Here is a 22,027-nt window from a genome sequence, read left to right on the forward strand (position 1 = left end):
CTGAGTAGTATTCCATTGTGTAGATATGGATACGTAAACAAGGGAGAGACTGCTTTCTTTTCTGCAGAACTTCTTTGGGCGTTTAGGATAGTAACAAGCCTTCTAAATAACACCGAGAGGAGAGGGAAGTTGAGAGTAGCTCCCTAGCCTGTTTGGCTTTCTTTCTTTCTTTCTTTTTTGGAGTTCCCACCACCATCTCCCAGTCTAGGGCTATGGGGGTCACACCCAGGGATGTGCTCATGTGTCAGAATAAAGCACAGATCTTTAGAGAGAGACTAACTCAGCCTTCAGCTTCAGTTTCCTCATTTGTTTGTCACACAAGGACGCTTGGGCAAGTGTCTGCTCCTCAGTGAGCCTCAGGCTTCCTGACCTGGAAAAGGTGAGCACCTCCCCTAGAGGGACCTTGTGAGCTTGGAAATGAGACACACAGATGTGAGGGCTTGGCACATAGTGAGTGACCGGTGAATACATAATGGCCACAGAAAGAGACCCAGAGATCAAGGCTGAGGGAGGGAGGACAGAGAGATGTATGATGTGGCTAAGACAGCAAGAAACCCAAGATAGGCTGATGGTGAGAGAGCAAGGGACACAGCAAGCATTCATTCATCCCTCCATTCAGCAAACAGTAGGCACTTCCTATATTCCAGCCCTATTCTGCACTCCAAGGACACAGCAGAGGTCAAAACAGGTAAAGGCTCTGGCCCTGATAGAGTGAACATTCGAGTGGGAGGGACGGATGGTCATGAAGCAGAGATAAGACACAGCAGTTCACAGCGTGATACACACTATGCAGACATCAAGTCCAGGTTGTTTTCCTGCCAGTGCCCATGATGAGCAGGTCACTCCTTCCACTGGAATGTGACGAGCTTTATTATCAGGGCAGGAGGCACAAAGATGGGAGCTGAGAAACCTGAGACTGACGAAAAGGGCACGGCCGGGAGAGGTGCAGGTGCTAAGAGGAACACCGAAGCTCAGACAGAGAGACAGACATGGACTCTTGGAGACATGAAGACACACTGAGAGACTGAAGAGGATGAACGTGAGCATCAAGGAGCTTGATGGCCGGGGCAGCCAGGGACAGTTGAGGGGAGAATTGGGAGCCACCCAAGCCAGGCTGAGAGCCAGGCTGAGGGAAAAGCAAGCGATCAAAGGTGGATCCCAGGTCCCTCCCTGCCTCCTCCCTAGACATGCGGGAGCTCGCATGGGTTATTTCCTCTTCCTGCTTTTCCTGGCCTGAGCCTCTCTCAGCGCCAGGCCCCATGGCTCTGCCAGTGGCTCTGCTCTCTTTCTTCCTCTTCCTCCTCGTTGTGGCCCTCACCCTCTGGAGCAGGACTGTGGCTGCCCGTGCTGGCCTGCCCCCAGGGCCTCCCCCCATCCCAGTGCTGGGAAACCTCCTGCAGCTGAGAGGGGTGCCCTTCCTGCAGACACTACTGAGGGTAAGCGTGGGTGGAGTAGGGTGTGTGGGAACCAGCCTCCTTCTGTGCCCCTGCCCTGGGCCTGGACCCAAATGGTGGTGGGGACAGGCAGAGGCGGGAGGGGCTAGAGAGAGGTAAGGGGGTGGGATTTTCTCATCAGAAATACTCAGAGACAGAAACTTGGGGAATCCCAGAGATAAGGAGACAGCGAGTGACAGAAAAGGAGAAAAGGAAAGGGGAGAGAGAGAACTCCGGAGACAAGCAAGGAGCAAGGATGAGAGAGGTTATGCAGGAATGGAGCCAAGAGTCTCGTGCGGGAGAGAGCAGGAAAGCAAGAGAGCGAGATAGAGCAACAGGAGCCAGGAATAGTCACAGAGGTGGAAACACAAACACACGCGGAGGCCAAGAGACCCACAGGGACAAACACAGAGCTGGAGGCCTGAGGCAGAGACCCACGAGAGGGCGCTGGCAGGAGCGGCCACTGGGAAAGAGTGGGGCATGGAGAAATGAGGGCACAGAGACACTCAGAATCAGAGACACAGAGGTGACCCAGAGATCCGGAATAAAGGGAAACAAGCGAGATGCAGACTTGAGGCAGCCACAGACCCGACCCCCCGGAGTTGCAGACCCACTCAGCAGGGCTCACACCACCCATCCTGTTGCTGCAGCTTAGGACCCAGTTCGGGCCGGTGTTCACACTGCACCTGGGCCTGACCCCTGTGGTCGTGCTGTGCGGCTATGAGGCAGTGCGTGAGGCCCTTGTGGAGCAGGCAGACGCCTTCGGGGGGCGCGCAGAGATGGCCATTTCCGAGAAGACCAACAAAGGCTATGGTGAGGCTGGGCAGGGACTGGGTGGGGGTGCCCAGGGTCTGGGGGGTCTCAACCCCAACAAGTTCCCACAAGGTGCATGACCACTTAGTGATTCAGGGCCAAAGGCTGAAGTCCGGCTGTTACCAACGAGGGCCAGTGGGCCCTGAGTGTCTATTGAGATGTAATGAGCACTCAAGACACCAAGTAATGGTGGAAACACTAAAAAAACTAAAGAGCAAGAGGGGCCTCACTGCTGGCACAAGGGGTTAATTCTCAGCACTGTCAAGCAGCCTGCAGCCACTGCAGCACGCGTTCAAACCCTGGCCAGGGAGGTGACCCACATGGTGCAGCAGACCTCTCCTGTCTCGCCCGCTGCTCCCCCTCAGCAGTGTATTTCAGTCGATCTGCCTGTTCTGCTCCCCACTCTGTCTCTGGTGAATCCTCTTATCCCCTGCACATCTGACCTGTACCCCAGTTCTTGTATGCGTAAATAAATAAATCTTTTTTTAAAAAAAAGAGGAACTGGGTTCAAATCTTAGCCCCAGAACTTTCTTCATGATGGTGAGTTAATATATATGAAACACTTACCTAGAACCTGGCACGGAATACATGCCTCCTCAACCACTGTCAAGTGGCCTACCCTCACAGCTAAAGAAAAGGCTGAATTTCAGGTAGAGGTTAGTGAAAAAATGCAATTTTGTTTTTTATCCTAGTTCACAGGCCCCTCCAGAATCCTAGGGGTGCCTGGACCCCAGCAAGAGGCTTCACACCTGCACCCTGGAGTCCCATAGGCCTGGATCCCTCAGCTGGCCCTGCCATGTATACGTTTTGGCAATAGAATTTTCCCAAAATTGTCGTAAGCACAGAATAGAATTTTCCCAAATTGTCATAAGCATTAGACAAGAATATGGATGAAGCGCACCACATGTCAACAGTAACAAAAGGTCTTCAGAAGTGGGGCTGAAGAATGAGTGTCAGGAAATATAAATTTTTTTAAAGATTTGTTTATTCATTTACACAAGAACTGGGGTACAGGGCAGATGCACGGGAGGGTGAGAGGATTCACCAGAGTTAGAGGGGGGGAACAAAACAGGCAGACTGACGACAAAACCACACTGCTGAGGGGAGCAGCAGGTGAGACAGGAGAGGTCTGCGCACCATGTGGGACCCTCGCCGGCCAGTCAGGATCGAACCGGCTGCAGACAGCTTCACAGCACAGCGCTCAACCGCCTACGCCACCAGGGGAGGCCCAGGAAATATAAATTTTTAAGGTACATCAATCTCCATCCCTTGCAGGCAGCACCTTATCTGCTTGATGACTCTCTGTACCCAATTCTGTGTTAGGCTCATGGCAGAGACCCAAGGATCCTGCAGAATGAACGTCACCCAGGAGGCTGAGGTCCCAACCCCCAGGACCTCAGAATGTGACTCTCTTTGGAAGTGGCGTCATTTTAATCAGGCTAAAACGAGGTCCCTAATGGCCCCCTCATCCAATATGAGTGGCATCTAATCAGCAGGAGATATGAACACAAACATGGGCACTGGGAAATGCCCTGTGAGGATGAAGGAGGGAGCAGAGCGCTGCAGCTGATCGCCAAGGAATGTACAAGATGCTCAGCGAACACAGACGCAAGGGCGAGTGCAGAGGGACTCTCCTTTCCGGTCCTCGAAAATGTGCCGCTGCCTGTACTTTGATCTTGGACTTTCAGCCTCCAAGACAGTAGGACGTGCCTTTGTTGTTGGAGCCACTCAGTTGTGGTACTTTGTTACTACAACCTGGCAAACCAGTGCAGACTGGGGTGACCCTGGATAGAAAGCCACGTGATCTATTACCTTTGTCCGCTGTGACCAAGTATTCCAAACTCTGGCTTACAGTATGAATTAATTATCTTGTAGCACTGGAGGTCAGAGTCTCAAATGTGCCTCCAGGGCATGTTCCTTTTGGAGCCTGTAGAGGAGCATTGGTTCCCTGGCATTTTTGACTTCCAGAAGCTGTCGTCCCTGCCCAGTGACCTCCCCCTGCATTTCCAGCCTCTGTCAAAGCCTGGAACACAACTCTTCTCTCCTCTCTGCTTCTGTCCTTAAATCTTCTCTCTCTAACCCTGATTCTTCTGCCCCCCTCTTTTAAAAACCCTCACGATTCCTTTGGCCCATCCAGGTGATCCAAGATAACCCCCCATCTCAAGATCCTTCGCTCCATCACACTCGCAAGGTCCTCTACCTCTGAAGCCAGGAGTGATGAAGATAAGGGCATGGAGACCTTTGGGTGGGGAGGAAGGGTGGCGTTGTAAATGTTACCACACTTGACTTTGAACTTACTGCAGACTGGGTCTGCAGAGTCCCTACTCTGAGACGGACATTAACACCCAAGCCCTCCATGGCAGGGGAGGGGGGAATGTGGTCTCTGGTTGGTATCTGGGGAATGGAAGGGGTGAAGCAGGAGTGGGTAAGGGGGCAAGTCAAGCTTAGATACAGTCTCCAGGTGGAGATACAGGTCTCGAGAGGGGATGACCTTTTGCCGGTATTCTGAATTTAGTCACGGTATCTGGACCTCCTGCCCCACGTGGAGCAGCTGTAGGTGTGGGCTGATGGCCAAGGACAGACCAGCAGCAGGGAACACAGTTTCTGTATTCCCCAGGCGGGATCTGAGCAAAGTATCACATGTGCACTCCAAGAATTACTAGAACGCTGAAAATGGGACAAATTGTACATATATATGTGAGAATTGACTCAAATGACCTTGATATGCTCAAAAGAAGCTACATTAGAATGACATAGACCTGGCTAGGGAAAATGTGCCCCCGCTGCCCTCAAGGCACAGTCCTGGTTCATCAGATGGTCAAGGTCTGGCCCCTGCTGAGCGCTGCTGACCAAAGGCCCCTCGTCCTATCCCCACCCCCGGCTCAGGGCCTGCAGACGCCCCTGTCTCCCTCCCCACTCCCTGTACTATGGTTCCTAGGAGTCTCACCTTCTAGGGCAGCCCAGAGGGAATATTCCACCAGCCTTCTGATCTCTGGCCTCCCTGCAGGCATTGCCTTCAGCCAGGGCAAGCGCTGGAGAACTCTGAGGAGGTTTGCGCTGACAGCTCTCCGGGACCTGGGCCTGGGCAGGCGGAGCCTGGAAGAGCGTATCCAGGAGGAAGTGGGCTGCCTGGAGGAGGAGCTGGAGAAGACGTGTGGTGAGAACCGTGGGATCAGGGGAGGATCCAGCATGTGTGTGTGTGTGTGTGTGTGTGTGTGTGTGTGTGAAGCTCTTCTCCTCTTTGACTTTGACAAGCCCCTTCCCCTCTCTGAGACTACAGTTCCTCATCACTTTCAGGAGCCCTAGACCCAATCACATTTCCCAACTGGTCTTCTGACCTCCCAGGGCCTCTAGAAAGTGTCCCTGGGACTCCTGACCTTAAAGATAGACTGGCCGAGCGGGATCTGAACTCACCTTTTCCCACAGACACAACAAATGTGCAATCACATGTGGGTGATTTACGCTGAAGGTCTTTACCAGACAAAACCAGACACATGCAGCTTAATTTAAAGCCTTTGGGAACTTCTGAGGGCAAGGCAACTGCCAAGCCATACGGTGCCCCTCTGTGAATTATGAAAAGTGCCCCCTTCTCAAGACACCTGATTGCCATCTGCCAGAACGTTGTTAGAACTTGTGCACCTTTGTGCAGTGTGCAACCTGGACAACCTCCCTGACAGAGGGCCTTCGGGCCTTCTCAAGCATGGGCCAAAACCTTGGCCTGGAATGGCTTTCCTCCTCCTTAGTGTGACGACTCCTGCTACTCCAGCTCAGGGCTCAGCATAGCCATCCATTCCTTCAGGAATCTACTGGCCCCAGTTGCCCCACCCCCACTCAAAACTGGGTCAGGAGCCTCCCCTGGGTTCCCAAGGCCTCTCCCGTCATGGCGCCAGCTGCTCTGGCTGGACTGTGGCGGGGAAATCCCAGAGGAGGCTCTTGGTCAGGACTAGAAGGGAGGGTCAGAGAAGGCCTCTTGGAGAAGATATCTAAGTTGACTCTTCAGGGTGAGAAAAAAAATCACTCAGTTTTGGGAGGCAGCAGACAAGCCAGAGATCCAGAGATGAGAGAGTTCAGTGTTCTGGAGAAGCTGAGGAAAGTTCCATTTTTCTGGAGCCTTGAACATGGAAGGAAGTGGTGAGAGGAAGACTGGGGTGATACTAGGAGCTGACCACGTGAGGGCCTGTGCTTCATACTAAGACCTTGAACTGCCTGAGGGCCCTGGGGAGCCGCAGGATGGTTTGAGCAGGGGAGTGGCATGGTAAGATGTGTGCTGGGAGGGTGAGCCAGTGACAGGGAGCAGTTAACCTCTCTTAGTACCCCCCAGGCACGCCCTTTGACCCCACCTTCCCAATTCGGCGCTCCATCTCCAACATCATCTGCTCCGTGGTCTTTGGCCGTCGTTTTGACTACCAAGATGAGGACTTCAAGACCTTCCTGTGGCTGCTGGCTGAAAACCTGAAGCAGGTGGACACATTTTGGGTGCAGGTACCTGAAGCCACCCCCCACACCAGCCACACATCCCGTCCTCCAGGGTCCCATCCATCACTTCAAATGCCTGTCATCAACCTTTTATGTTGTGTCCAGTTCTTTGCTGAGTGCTAGTAACACTGCAGACCACAACAATCCCTGCCCTGACGCAACTCCCATCCAGGGGTTGACAGATCTGGTCCCAGGCACGGGTGACCAGTGATCAGGGCACGACACAGTGGAGTCGTTTGGTCTGTGTTCCCTGAACCACTCCTCCCGCCAGCCTGTGCCGGGGAGCGAGGACACGGGGTTAGTGAGACAGTTGGGGCCCTGCCCTCATGGGACTCTCACCCCAGAGGAGGAGACGGAACAGTCATGGGATAGTGACAGCTCAGAGTGGATCATGGGGGTGGGGGACAGGCAGAGGGGTCATGGAGGGACAGGGGGCACTGGCTGGCAGAGGGATCAGAACTGGAATGGGGGGCACGAACAGTGGGGTCAAGGTCAAATCTCTGTCAGCTGGGGCCAATAAGAATGTGGAGGTTCGGGAAGGTTTTCTGGAGGAGATGACACACACCTGATACCTGATGAGCAGGAGTTCACCAGCCAGAGTAAGCAGAAGGGTGGGAAGTAGTATTTCAGCAGAGGAAACAGCAGGTGCCAAGACACTTCCTCTCCAGGACCCCTTTCTGCCCCCAAGATATACAGCCTTTTCCCGGCTCTGCTGCGGCACCTCCCTGGGCCACACAACCGGCTCTTCGAGGTCTTTGAGAAGCAGAAGGAGTTTGTGGCCCGTGTTGTGAGAGAGCATGAGGTGTCTCTGGACCCGGCTCAGCCCCGGGACTTCATCGATGCCTTCCTCATCCGAATGCAGCAGGTGAGATGTGGAGCTGGGGTCATTCCCTCCTGGGATCTGTGAGGGCTGAGGGTTTGGATGGGACTCAAGAGAATTAGGCACCAAATCCCCCACCTTGCTTTTCTGTTTACTGGGTGACCAAATGCAATTTTCTCTGTATCTCTGGGTCTCATGAAAATGGGAATCTGGCATTCATTTTACCAATAAAATGGATGTACTGATAAGGGAATCTTTGTTCTAGATCTGGAACTATAAATAAGCTTCATGTGTCAGCTTTGCCTGTTTGATAACAGGGGTCTGAGGTTTAGTGCAAAGAGTGCTGGAATTGATTGGTGATGCCTGCTTTGGGCAAAGACTAAGGAAATGAACATGTAATGAGGAGAGCCACTCATCTGCCATCCCTGGTCTGGCTGGATGGCCTCTTTTGGCTCCTCTCTAATTCTGACAATCTGCATTTTTTTATGTAGGAGCAAGGGGATCCCCACACAGAATTCAACCAAGAGAATTTGCTCAATTCTGCTCTTGACATCTTTTTTGCGGGGATGGAGACAACCAGCACTACCCTGAGATACGGTCTCCTAATCCTCCTAAAGTACCCTCAGATTACAGGTTAGAACCAGCCCTTTCTCTTCGTGGCCCCAAGTTGTCAAGTTGGGAACAAGGACCCAGGTCTCTTAGCACCTTGCCTGGGGCGGTGGGTGTGGGTGGGCAGTGCAGGTGGAGCATCATCAGCGGGTGCAGGGTGGCTGCCCTTGACACAATTCTGAGTTGGGAGTCTGGGAAGTTGAAGGTGGGAGTGGGTACCCAGCTTGTCAAGCCTTCCCATGGCCAGAACTTTCTTTTCTCACCCTTTACTAAATGGAGCAGAGCTCATACAGCAAGAGATTGATCGAGTGGTGGGGCCAGAGAGACGGCCCTGCCTGGGGGACAGGCCCCGGATGCCATACACAGAGGCTGTGCTCCACGAGATCCTGAGATTTGCAGACATCATACCTCTGGGCGTGCCCCATGCTGTCACCCAGGACACTCAGTTCCGAGGATACCACATCCCCAAGGTACAGTCATGGGGGCCTCCTGGCTCAGCTGCAATTTCATGTGTCTTAGGCAGAACTGTAAAGCCAGTCCTCTCCATACTAGGCTGCTGGGACCTTCCAGATCTGGTTCCCAGCCCCACTTTCCTCAACCCAAGCAGGAGTGGGATTGCCAGCTCCCCAATGGGGCACCAAAGTGCAACCATTGAGAACTAGGGCTCAGGAGTCACCTAGTTCCCCTGCACTTCCACTTTCTAGCCATGCAATGCTGGGCAATTGACTCAACCTCTCTGAGCCCTGGTCTCTTCTATACAGTGGGTGCCAGAATGCTACCTTCACTTTGTGGTTGCAAAGATCAATGAGTTGATGGTACATAGTCACTGCACCAATGTTTCAGTCATTTGGTTATTATCACGACGAGTTTGGTTGTCCACCCCAGAGACAGAGTGGCGTTCAGTCACATCGCTCCACGGTGTAAAACTCCGCCATGGCTACCATCTCATTTTGAGTCAAAATCAAAATCCTGGCATGATCAGGCCTCCAGCTGGTGCTCTGGGTGCCCATCCTCTGCTCTCTCCCAGCTCACTCCAGCACACCTGGTTCCTCATTGTCCTTCCATTTTCCAGGGTTTCCCTCTCCCTGGACTCTTTGCATTGGTTGTTCCCCCTTCTTGCTATGCCCTTCCCTCAAAGACCCTCATGGCTCCCTCCCTCCTCTGCTTCAGAACTTGCTGAGAAGTCACCTTCTCAAGGCTGTCTCTCATAGCCCTAAAATGAACAAACTGGTTATGTAGTTTGAAGGGGAGTGTCTGTCTGTCTTAGTCTGAGAGTATTTGGGGTGAGGGGGGCTAGAGATGGGACTCTTGAGAAACTGGGTTTGGTCCTGGAATTGTGTGGAGAGAAAAGTCCAGGTCCACTCCTGTTCTCTGAGCACAGACTCTTCCCCCAGGTGGTACACTGGAGGTTCCCTGGGGAGCTGCATGGGCACAGCAGCACAGAGGACTCAGTGGGCTCTGAGGGGTACTCTGGACTGTAGTGTCTCAAGAGCCATCACTCATGGAATCAAGGGGCTGGTGTAACACTCCTATCTCAGCCAGGGATTGGCTGTGGCTTCTCTTAGGAAGGAGCTCCCATAAGGATGAGGTAGCTTCCTGTGGCCAAAGGCAGTTCTCAGAAAACAACAGCTTCCAGCCATCCACAGCAGACACCCCAGGAGCTAGGCCTGCATCTCAGCATGGAGGAGGTCTATTTAGCATAATGTCCTCAAGGTTCATCCAAACTGTAGCACATACCAGAATTCCCTTCCTTTTTTAAGGTTGAATAATATTCCACCATCCATCAGTGGATGCATACGCTGCCTCTACCTGTGGGCTGTGCTGAATAATGCTCCTGTGAACCTGGGTATACAGATACCTTTCAGGCTTCTGCTTTCACTTCTTTTTTTTATTGTTAATTTTTATTTTTATTTATTTGTGTATATAAGAATTGGGGTAGACCAGAGGTAAGGGGGTGAGAGAATTCACCAGAGACAGAGTGGGGAGCAGAACAGACAGATTGACTGAAATACACTGCTGAGGGGAGCAGTGGGTAAGATAGAAGAGGTCTGCTGCACCATGTGGGTATCTCCCTGACTGGGGATCAAGCTTGTGCTGTGGTGGCTGTCATTAGCTTCACAGTGCTGAGACTTTAACTTCTGCACCACCAGAGAGGCCCTGCTTTCACTTCTTTTTTTTTTTTTTTTCATTCATCCAGTAAATATTTATTGAGTCTCCACTTCTTTTTTTTTTTTTTATAAATTTTATTGTTATATTCCCCATACAATTGCAGCCCCCCATTCTGACCCCAATCCCTCCCCTCCCGCCCCCGCCCCCCTAAAAGTGTCTCTGGTTCATAGTTTTTTGTTGATTTTGATTTTCACTTTCTTATAGTTATTCTTTGGGTGTTTATCCAGGCCTGGATTTGTTTCTGACACACCCTCTCAGACACTTTGTCCAGGCCTGAGTTGTGGCAGGAATATCAGGCTCCAATAGCCTGCCCAATCTCCCTGAATTTGAGCGTCAGTGTGGCCATGTACTGGGCCTTTTGTGATGTGGGGATTTTCCCTCACCCTGCAACAACAAAGATAAGTGGTGGGCCTCCCCTGGTGGTGCAGGCAGTTGAGTGCAGCGCTGTGAAGCTGTCCACAGCCTCTGCAGCGCCAGTTAGATCACCGCTGGCCGGGGAGGGTCCCACATGGTGCAGCAGACCTCTCCTGTCACTCCCGCTGCTCCCCTCAGCAGTATATTTCGGTCATTCTGCCTGTTCTGTTTCCCGCTCTGTCTCTGGTGAATCCTCTCACTCTCCTGCACACATCTGGCTTGTACCCCAGTTCTTGTATAAATTAATCTTTAAAAAAAAAAAAAACTTTAAAGATAAGTGGTGCCAGATGGAAGAGGCTTGCCAAGGGAGGCCCCATACCTTGGTCCTTGCCAGCCTGAAAGTTCCTCGATGCTCTTAGTGTTAGCTGGATACTGCTTATTTGCTTGAATGGACATCAAAAGGGCCCTTAATTGGAGAGGTTAAGAAATCTGTGACAGGTTATAAAGCTATCAAACAGTTCAACAGGATCTAAATAGGTAAGAGTTCCCACAGAGGTTGATTGGCTTCTGTGACTGGAAGTGATACAAATAATACCAGGGCAGCCATTGGCCCTGGTGAGAATTTTTATTTTTTTTTAAAGATTTATTTAGTTGTGATACAAGAGCTGGGGTGCAGGTCAGAGGCACAGGAGGAGAGAGAATTCACCAGAGACAGAGTGGGGAGCAGAACAGGCAGGCAGACTGAAATACACTGCCGAGGGGAGCAGTGGGCAAGACAGGAGAGGTCTGTGGCGCCATGTGGGTCAGCTCCCTGGCCGGAGATAGAACTCGTGCTGCAGTGGCTGGCAGTAGCGTCAGAGTGCTGAGACTTAACCCCTTGCACCACGAGGGAGGCCCCCTTGTGAGAATTTTTAAAAGGCACCTTCTCCAGGCAGTGACCTGTTGAGTGTGTGATGTTAAGGAAAAGGGCCACTTGAGGTTTCAATCACTGGTGTGAGGCACAAAAAATAATAACCAATTCTTGACTGTTTATTATATGTCCAGAGATTCATTTCTTCTCCTTGACTACCCTGTGTCAAGTCGTAATAAAACTGTCATAGGAACATTTCACAGATGGACAGATTTCGTTTCAGAAACAGCCACTGGCCCAAAGTCACCCAGCGGGGAAGTGACAGGGCTGGGGTTCAGCCACCAGTTCTGCTGACCCCAGAGCGCACGGTCTTTGCTCTGCTGTCCCCAGGGGCCTGCTCTACCAGGGAACGCTGGGCCAACTGACAGGAAGTCCACCTCTGGGTGCTGTCTGGGGGAGTAGCTGTGAACATCTGGCCCTTACTCCTCCCCCAGGGCACCATGGTGTTCCCGATGCTCCACTCTGTCCTCAATGACTCCGACTGGTTCCAAGACCCCTCCTCCTTCCGGCCCGAGAGGTTCCTGGATGCCAGTGGGGCTTTTCAAAAGAACCCTGCCTTTCTGCCTTTCTCTGCAGGTCAGTCCATGCTCTCGTCCAGGCCAGAGGCTGCTGTGAGGCCTCAGGAAGAACACTGTGCCTCTCTGAACCCCTCTCTTTTTTTCAAAGATTTGTTTTTATTTACTTATGCGTACAAGAACTGGGGTGCAGGCCAGAGGTGTGGGGGGTGAGAAGATTCACCAGGGACAGAGTGGGGAGCAGAACAGGTGGATCTACTAAAATACACCGCTGAGGGGAGCAGCGGGCAAAACAGGAGAGGTCTGCTGCGCCATGTGGGTAGCTCTCTGGTGAGGATTGAATTCACACCACAGTGGCTGACATTAGCTTGATAGCACTGAGACTTAACCCCTTGTGCCACCAGTGAGGCCCTGAACCTCTCCCTTAACATAAGGAGTGACTTTCTAATGTGAGGAGCATGAGCTCCCGTAGAAGCTCAGTGGAACAGTTAATCCTGGGGTCACAGCCGAACAAAGCAATGATATTCCAGCACCAACTGGACTGGGTGGTTAGGTCAACCATGGTTGCTGACTGTGTCTGCACTGAACACACACAAAAACAGCATAACAGCCATTTACATAGCATTCATATTGTATTAGGAATTATAAGCCACCTAGAGATGATTTAACATAGCTGAGGAGCATATCTTAGGTTATGTGCAAATTCTTCACCATTTTTCTGAACTTTTAGCAGTGACCTTAATGTAGTGACTGGTTCTCAATGATGAACCCCTGTCTTGTATAACATTATAGTGCAATGTTACTGCAATGGAAAAATATTACTTCCATTTTATAGAAGAGACTAGAGCAGCCTCAGAATTGGGTATCACAGGGGGCCCTAGAACCAGCCCCCCTGCAGATTCCCAAAGGACCGCTGTACCCCCACAGGTGGACAAGGATCCAAGGCATCTGGGCTCATAGAGAACGAATGTGCCCAAGACGGGGCGGGAAAGGTTGGCTGGGATGACATGGTCTGAAACCATGTGGTCAGACCTCAGCTCTGGTCTCTTTCCTGTCTGTGTCTCTGATATGTCTCTCCCATACACACCCCCTCTTCACCCCCTCCTCATCTCGGTCTCTTCTGCCCCTACCCCCCACCTCAAGGGCGCCGAGCATGCCCTGGAGAGTCTCTGGCACGAACTGAGCTCTTTCTCTACCTGACGTGGCTGCTGCAGCGCTACTCACCCTCCTCCCTGCTACCTCCTGCCACCCTGGACCTGCAGCCCCAGGAGAGTGGCTTTGGGAAGCAGCCACCACCCTTCCAGCTGATCCTGCAGCCAAGACAACACCTTCAAAGTCAAGCCCCTCCCACCTGAGCGAACACTATCTGCTCTGAACGCGCCTTCCTTCCTTCCTTCCTTCCCTCCTTCCTTCCATTGTGTGTGTCTTCCTTCCCTAACTGCACCACAGAGAGGTCTTACAGGGTTCACATGCAGACTCTGAGGCCAACCCTCTGTGTGGAACGTCCTTCATTCACTGTTGTATCCCAGCTCCTAAAACAGTGTCTGGTACACAGTAGGTGTTCAATAAACATGTGCTGGATGCATCTGGAATAGGGTAATAAGAACACCTGCCTCACAGACCATTCATTTAACATGTATTTGTCAAGCGCCTACTGTGTTCTAGGGGCTGAGAATACAGCAAGCAATAGAAAAAGCCTCCTTTCCCTTGTGGAGTTGACATTGATCTGTGTGTCTGGGGAGGGAGGGAAACCATAATGATCAAGAGACAAAAATAACATAATTTTATGGGGTGTCAGAAAGTGATAAAACCATGGGGAGTGGGGATTAGAAAGGCAGGAGTGTGTGTAGGGTCCTTTGTAGTTGTCAGTGGGGTAATTGGGAAGAGCCCTCTGAGAAGGGGGCTTTTGAACAGAAATGTAACAAAGGAGACCAGCGTGCTGGAGCAGTGGTATCATTGTAAAGGGCCCCAGGCAGAGGGAACAGCCAGTGCAAAGGCCCTGGGGTGGAATGTGCCTGGAGTTTGGAGAGGCAGCCAGGAGGCCAGCGTCTAGCACAGGCAGGGGTAGGAGAGGAGCAGGCAGGGGTAGGAAAGGAGGGCAGATAGGTGATGGGGCAGATGGTGGAGGATTTGGTCTTCACTCATGAGGAGGTTTTGAGCAGAGCAGTAAGGTGATCTGGTTTATATATTTTTACTGACTTATATTTTTAAAGGATCCCTCTAGTTCCACACCAGCCTGCCGCCTCTGTGACAGGTACGAGAGGAGGTGAGGTCCGGGAGGACATTTCCTTCAACCCCTTGTTACTACCAGCCCTGGCAGTTGCAGGGAACCAGAACTGGGCTCTAAGCCACTCTGGTGCAGAGTGTGGAATGTGCTGGGGACAAGGCCCACGTGCTTTCGCTGCTTCTCTGCGTCAGTAAAGCAGGTCATACAAAGGGGAGCTAGCACTGTGGGTGAACCGGTGAACCCGGATTATGTAACATCAGCAAAGCAGCTTGCTCGCTGCTGCCCCCTGTGTTGTGGTGACTTACAGCGACAGTGGTCTTGGGTGGGGATCCCAGCCCGATAGCCAGTGGCTCCCTGAGCCTGGCTTAATAATAATTTGTCTTTCACCTTCAAAACCATACCAGGCAGACAGTTAATTTCGTGATCTCCAACCTAGATGGACTTTGATTCCACATCCTAGTTATGGTGAAGGAGGTGAGGACTGGATTCAGCAGCTTTAAAAAGTAAATAGTTACCATGACTAGTTGGCTTGATGTTAGAATTATGAACTCTTCAAACAAAATAGCTGGGCTCTATGAACCTCTTACTCCGTGCCAGGCAGTGCTGTCAATGTTTTCCAGTAGTTAGGTCATTTACTCCTTCCATAACTTTATGAGGTAGATACTGTTGCCTCCACATTACGGTGCAGGAAACTGGGGCAAGAAGGTTACCAGCAATAAGTAGGAGAAAATTGGGACTTTTAATCTTCTGCTGTTTTGTGGTCACAGAGTCATGACAACTTATTTTTATTTTATATTAATAATAATACCAACAAACAACTATGAACCAGAGACACACTATGGGGGGGGCAGGGAAAGGAGGGATTGGGGTTAAAATAAGGGGGGTGCAATTGTATGAGGAATATAAAAATTAAAAAGAAATTTTAAAAAATTAAAATTAAAAAAATTAAATAATAATAATACCAATAATATGTTAATATTCATATCATTAAGTACTATAATATTTACATTAATAATAACCACAACCTGCTTAAGTGGACAAGCTTATTTCAGATGCTTTACAACAAGCCTGTGGAGTTGATCTTTGAGCCCCACTTCAGGTGTTTTTTCCAAAAGACGGCTTGATTTTTATTTATGCATACAAGAGAGCTGGGGTACAGGCCAGAGATGCGGGGGTTGAGAGGATTCACCAGAGACAGAGTGGGGAGCAGAACAGGCAGAAATATACTGACTGAAATATACTGCTGAGGGGAGCAGCAGGCGAGACAGGAGAGGTCTGCTGCGCCATATGGGTAGCTCCCTGGCCAGGGATCGAACTCATGCTGCAGTGGCTGTGGCTAGCTTCATAGTGCTGTGCTTAAACCCTTGCACCACCTGGGAGGCCCAAATATTGATTGATTTTGAATCATGGTGTGTGAAGTACATCTAACACAACATTTCGCCATCTTGAGTTAGTGGCACAAAGTACAACCACACCCTGGGGCAGCCATCACCCCTGCCCAACTCCACCCCTTTCCCAGTCTTGCGGAGGCTGAACATTCAAGAACTCCTCCTCCTCTGACCACAGGTCCCTGGCAAACATGATTCCCTTTTGTGATTTGGCGCCTCTGGGGCCTACAAAAAGAGGAACCAAACAGCATTTGTCCTGACCCTGGGCGGAGGCACCTGGTGAGTCCCTGAGTCAATGAGTCGAGTTCGCAGAACCCTGAGGGGGCCGGGGAGCTGGCACTGAGTGAGCAAAATGGGGAGAGGACTGAGGGAAGGAGCCCCAAAGAGGCTCCTGTCTCAAGGCCACGCAGCTGGAGTGGCCCACCTGTGGCTTGAGCCGTGTCTGCTGAGCGCCGGCTGGCATGTTCTTTCCTTCACCAAGACCCCAGCCACACTCCACGTGGAGCCATTCTCTCTTTTGTCCCATCCCTGTACTCATGCATTAGGGGCCTGAGCTCATTGTACGCATGGTAGAAGGGAGAGAAGGGAAGACCAGTCTGTCTGAATACTTTTTTTTTTTAAGATTTATTTATTTGTTTATTTATACAAATACTGGGTACAGTCAGAAGCACAGGAGGGTGAGAGAATTCACCAGAGCCAGAGCGGGGAACAGAATAGGCAGATTGACAAAATACACTGCTGAGGGGAGCAGCAGGCGGCAGGAGAGGTCTGCTGCACCATGTGGGTAGCTCCCTGGCTAGGGATTGAACTCGTACTTCAATGGCTGCAGATAGCTTCATAGGTTGTGTGTTAACCCCTTGCACCACCAGGGAGGCCCCAATTTCTAATCCACATTCTTCCCTGCCTCAGTGCACCAACACCTGGCACTACAGAGTCCTTAATGGGACTTCAGCATTTAGGACCAGGGTCCAAGCCTGTTGTGGTGGTCAGATGTCTGAGTACTCCAGAGGGTAGGGTAAACAGCCCAGAGTGGGCCTCTCCATCCGGCTCTGCCAGCACCCGTTGACCTCCCCAGAATCCAGCACCCAAAGGGTTAACCACACTGGGGCTTCTCCACACTGTTCCTGCGGAATATTAGTTGTCTGTTCTTATTGTATGGGAATTAGACATGCATAATCACCTGAACTGAGAACAATAGAGTGATATTTCTGGTAGGAGGTGGGATCTTCCACTCAGAGAGTTAAGGTCAAATTTACCCAGCAAAGGTGTTACCAGGCCAGGTCAAAGCTGAGGGCACATTCTCAGTTGACATACCAGAATGCAGGGCTCATCTGGACCCTCCTTGCAGGGCAAATACACACCCCGGGCAACAAGTCCTTAATCTCCAAAGGAATTCTTTTTGGTACTAGACCCTGAGGTCAGAGGTGGTGTTCCAACATTTCCAGCATTGCCTGGGGCCTCCGGCCATGTTGTTCACCAAAACTCTTCAAGGAAGGGGAGGACCCGAGTTCTCATCCTACTTCATCTCACTGAACTTGTTCAACACACTTCACTCCCCTGAGGTTCCCTTTCCCTGAGATTGAGGAAGAGGCTGCTAATAAACTCCAATTCCCGGTTTCTCTGCTCTTCCCAAGCACGTACCGGGAATGGAATGTAGTTGCATGACTGAGCTCTGGCTAATAGCATGTGAGCAGAATGGCGTTCTCTGCCAGCTCTAGACTTGACCCCCCAAAACCTGTCATGTGAACTTCATGTTATCTCTTCTGCTCCCCCCTCCTCCTCCAGGTGTTGCTAGGTGGCAAAGATTCTGTGACCATGAAAGGGGATGGAGTCACAAGGGGAAGGGGCCCGGGTCTCTGATTGACCACAGAGCAGTCCAGTCACGAGCTAGATCCACCTCGCTAGAGTTTCCGTGGGGGAAAAATAAGCTAGTTGTTTTGGGAAACTGTTACAGCAACTAGTATTCCTTAGCCAACTAATTCAGTAGTGTAGGGATCTTGGGAAAAACAGGTCACCTCTCTAGCTCTATTTTCTCATCCGTGATACGGGCGTAATGATGCCTGTGGGTTTTGAGATGACTGAGTGAGATGGTATGGATCATCTTTCTGGAACATAGATATTTCAGTTCAGTGTTCATGCACTGTGTCTCCATCCTTCCCCTTCCCTCCTCTTTCAATATGCTCACAAGAGTCTACTGAAAAGAGGGGAGTACTATAAAGGGAGGTCTCAGAGGAATCGGGGGGTGTAGTGCTCCATGGATGGGCAGGAGGCAGGATCATGGCTTAAGTGACCTCTAGGGAACTCCACAACTGATGCCCAGAAATTGGGCATTCCAATTGGAATATCTCCACTGGACCTAAATCAGTAGAGCCTGTACAATCTCAGAATAGCAGGGAAGAATAGATCTTCCAAAAGAGTGAGAGATTCGGTTCTGACTCCAGAATGAACCTCTACATTCCAGAAGAATCAGCAGGAAGAACGACCAGCAGGTATGAAAATGGGTGTTGCCTTTGGAGTGTGGGTTACCTACAAAAGAGACCCCATGTGGAGAAGGCAGTGGAAGAAGAAGGTCGGGTCTGAGGATGAAAGTCATCAAGCTGAAAAGTTCTAACCTCATCCTGGGGGGACTGGAGCAAAACGGGCTGACTTGTTCTTCCCATGCTTTAGGAAATTCACTGTGGGTGGGAATTTAATTTGACTGAGCCACAAAGCAGATGCTGGAACCCATCGCCCACCAGAATTTGGGGATGCAAAAAGGAGACCCATGTGAACTGGGTAAGCCCCCATCTCTTCCTCTTGACATCAGACATTTGAGGGCCAGGGGCGGTGATAATATCGGGGAGAGGAAGATGGAGTACATGGGGACAAGAGTGGGACAAGCCATCGTCACTGCCTAAACAAAGACTCAGCACCCTCCAACAGGATTCTAGTTCAGGGGAAAAGATTCTGAGGAAAAGATTCTGGGGTGAAAAGATTCTGGGGAAAACATAGAACATGGATGCATGCCACTTTGAGAAGGACACCACCCTCCCACCCCCCGGAGGAAACCTGGTTTTCCCACTTAGCCTAGAGAAGGGGGTGGAAAGTTGAGGGTGGGGACGGCGTTACTGTATAACCCCCACTGTTTCACATGTGAGAATCACTATTTTTTTTTAAGATTTATTTATTTATGCATACAAGAACTGGAGTACTGGCCAGAGGTGCGGGTGGGTGAGAGGATTCACCAGAGTCAGAGGGGGGAGCAGAACAGGCAGACTGACTGAAATACACTGCTGAGGGGAGCAGTGGGCAAGACAGGAGAGGTCTGCTGCACCATGTGGGTAGCTCCCTAGTTGGCTGGGGATCGAACTCTTGGCTGCAGAGGCTGCAGATAGCTTCACAGTGCTATGCTTAACCCCTTGCACCACCAGGGAGGCCCTGAATCACTATTTCAAAGAAACCATTTGGGGCCAGAGCCTGGATTTACACCTTCTTGGACTACATTAGTGGTGGTGATGGTGGGAGAAAAAAATCTAATGAGAAATAACTGTAAATAGACAAAGATTTATGGGGGTGAAAAATATGACCAAACACTGTGCTAGGTTCTCCCACTTATTTTCCAGATTCTGGATTCTCTTTACACCCTTATCCTGGGGTAAGGGTGTGGGATAAGCTCACATTCTAGTTGGGTTTGGCTAGCAAGGAATCACGATAGAAAAGGAGAAGGGCGGAGGGAAGAGAAGATTGTTATCAGGTGCTAAAAACTTACATCTGGCACCTAAGGATTCTACTATATTGAGAGATGGTGATTAAGCAAAGATGAGGTGGTTAGGGTGTGGGCCCTAACCCAATCTCACAGGTGTCATAAGATCCAACATTAGGATGCACCCACAGACACAGCAAAGAAGCAGGTACCTGCCAGCCAAGCAGCTAAGCCTCAGAAAAATCTGCTGACTCATTGACCTTGGACGTCAGCCTGCAGAACTGTGAGCAACGAAATTTATTTTCATCTGTTGACCTGTGTTTATTCGGTCTGTTTTGTTTTGTTACGGTGGCATGTCACTGGCAAACTAATGTAAGCAGGTAGTCAAGAGTTCTCTCCCCACTGGTTACCAAGGGCTGGCTCCATCCAGCACCGAAAGCCACAGTACCTGTTGGATGACCTGCTCTCATCCGGGTGAGTTATCAGCCCTGAGCCACTGCCCAGTTCTTAGGGCTTTTCTCAGCCCTGTGCTCACCTTTGTAACAGCCTCCTTATTAAACTCTGCTCTGTTTACTGAGTTACTCTACTCAGCCAGGCAGGCATGTGCTGGAAAAATTAACATCCAACACTTGAGAATTCTACCCGATTGTAAGGGCAGGACCTGGACACTGTGCAGGTTTTCTGATCCCATGCAGACCGGGTAAAGGAGGAGTCAGAGTCCTCAGTAGTTTTGCAGGTTTTTTATTTGGGGTTCACCAGGCATATGGCAGGCAGGGGTGCTGGCTGGGGGGCTGGGAGCAAGTCTTCACTCTATTTGGACTCTCTGGCGTTGGTTCTGCTGCTTCTCAGCTTTTCTTTCGGCTTCAGCTTCGGCTTCTACTGCGGCTGCTGCTACTGGTGCTGCTGGCGTCCCCCCGTGACGCCGCCCTTAAAAGCACAGTCAGTACTCAGCTGAATCCCATCTACCTATGCCCACACCTTACTCCAGGTGCCTGCCATCAGGCATGCATTCAGGATAAGAATCCATCATCTATCCTGATGGCGGAAGGGCAGAAAAGCCTGACATTTTCTTTACCCTACAGTCCACCCCCTCAGGGTTTTCTGCCATACAGTCTATATATATACAATTTTCTTATCAAACAGACAATGCAGCCATGGCCCACAGAAGCAAATACATCACAACAAAATACAACAGAACACAAATAAGTCCAGGCAGGGCACCAACCTAGTAGCAAAAGACAATTATTGGTACCAGGAGATGAGCCACCAAATCTGCTGCCGAAGGCACTGCTCATATGAGGGAGGGGAATCACTCACGGCATCTACTATATCACACCAGGAGCCGTCAGGCTTCCTGGCCTTCTCTGGCTGTAGTCTCGGCTACAAGGCACACACAGCATCCACCCCCGGGATGCACTAGCTCTGGGATTGGCAATTTTATTCTGTTGGGGGTAATCGCCAACCCTCAGGGTTTCTGTCTGGAGTCGCTCCAACACTCGGCCTTCATGGCCACCCATGCGACTCACAGACCCCTGCACTCAAGCCAACCCACTGCACAATCACATGGGTCGGGGATCCAAACTCTGCATTCGGCTTGGGCTCCACCCCAAGCCACATTCCCCACCCGTCCCCCAAGGACAGGTTCCTCAGCTCCTCACCCTCGCTCAAGAATGAGCAGGGCATCACCCACAGGTGATTTTACGAGACTCACAGTTCTTCAGCATACCCAGGCTGCTTAACAGCCACTCAGGGCTTCTCAACTTAGCATCAGTACCAGCTTTTGCTGCCTTAGTTGGCTTTTCTCCTCCACCTGGCTGCTGGGCATGCACAGGCTGCTTTTGGCCATCAAGGCCCACTGGCCACCCCCAGATTCTCAAAAAAAAAAACATAACCTGCCAAGGTCCTCCGCCTTCTGGCGGGATTGTCAGTCCAAGATCATCAGTTCTTCAGTCTATCAGTCCAAGTCCATTGGCCTCTCCCTGCTTCAGCAACGGCCTGCTGCCTCAGGGGTCATTGGCTGGTCCTTTCCGGTGTCGTTGGCTGGTCCTATCCGGTGTCGTTGGCTGGTCCTTTCCGGTGTCGTTGGCTGGTCCTTTCGGGCGTCTCCTTCACGCCATGTCCCGTCCTGCAGCTCCCGGACCGTATCCATCTTCTGTGCCGCCCTGGCGCCTCCAGCGTCGTCACAGGCAAACACTTACTCCTTAGTCCCTTCCAGGTCTTCGGAGGGCTCCAATACCCGTCTGCATGGATCTTGCCGACTTACGCCATTTGTAAGGGCAGGACTGGGCACAGTGCAGGTTTTCTGATCCCATGCAGACCGGGTAAAGGAGGAGTCAGAGTCCTCAGTAGTTTTGCAGGTTTTTTATTTGGGGTTCACCAGGCATATGGCAGGCAGGGGTGCTGGCTGGGGGGCTGGGAGCAAGTCTTCACTCTATTTGGGCTCTCTGGCGTTGGTTCTGCTGCTTCTCAGCTTTTCTTTCGGCTTCAGCTTCGGCTTCTACTGCGGCTGCTGCTACTGGTGCTGCTGGCGTCCCCCCGTGACGCTGCCCTTAAAAGCACAGTCAGTACTCAGCTGAATCCCATCTACCTATGCCCACACCTTACTCCAGGTGCCTGCCATCAGGCATGCAT

At 51.2% G+C, this 22,027-nt stretch overlaps 2 protein-coding genes across 2 annotated transcripts; both read left to right on the top strand.

Moving 5' to 3' along the window:
• Positions 1 to 1,259: 1,259 nt before the first annotated feature.
• Positions 1,260 to 7,701, top strand: LOC311186038 (cytochrome P450 2G1-like; the record flags this gene model as incomplete). The annotated part of the gene is made up of 5 exons (XM_084256925.1): positions 1,260 to 1,436; positions 2,084 to 2,246; positions 5,254 to 5,403; positions 6,568 to 6,728; positions 7,411 to 7,701. 5 exons carry the CDS (start codon positions 1,260 to 1,262, stop codon positions 7,627 to 7,629), a joined length of 870 nt encoding a protein of 289 aa, XP_084113051.1. The 3' UTR covers positions 7,630 to 7,701.
• Positions 7,702 to 8,504: 803 nt separating this feature from the next.
• Positions 8,505 to 13,454, top strand: LOC311186039 (putative inactive cytochrome P450 2G1; the record flags this gene model as incomplete). Its single annotated transcript, XM_084256926.1, has 3 exons — positions 8,505 to 8,621; positions 12,019 to 12,160; positions 13,243 to 13,454. The coding sequence occupies 3 exons, from the start codon at positions 8,505 to 8,507 to the stop codon at positions 13,452 to 13,454; spliced, it is 471 nt and encodes a 156-aa protein (XP_084113052.1).
• Between the last annotated feature and the right edge of the window lie 8,573 nt (positions 13,455 to 22,027).

The sequence above is a fragment of the Talpa europaea genome, assembly GCF_964194135.1.
Source record: "Talpa europaea genome assembly, chromosome: 16".
Classification (NCBI taxonomy): domain Eukaryota; kingdom Metazoa; phylum Chordata; class Mammalia; order Eulipotyphla; family Talpidae; genus Talpa; species Talpa europaea.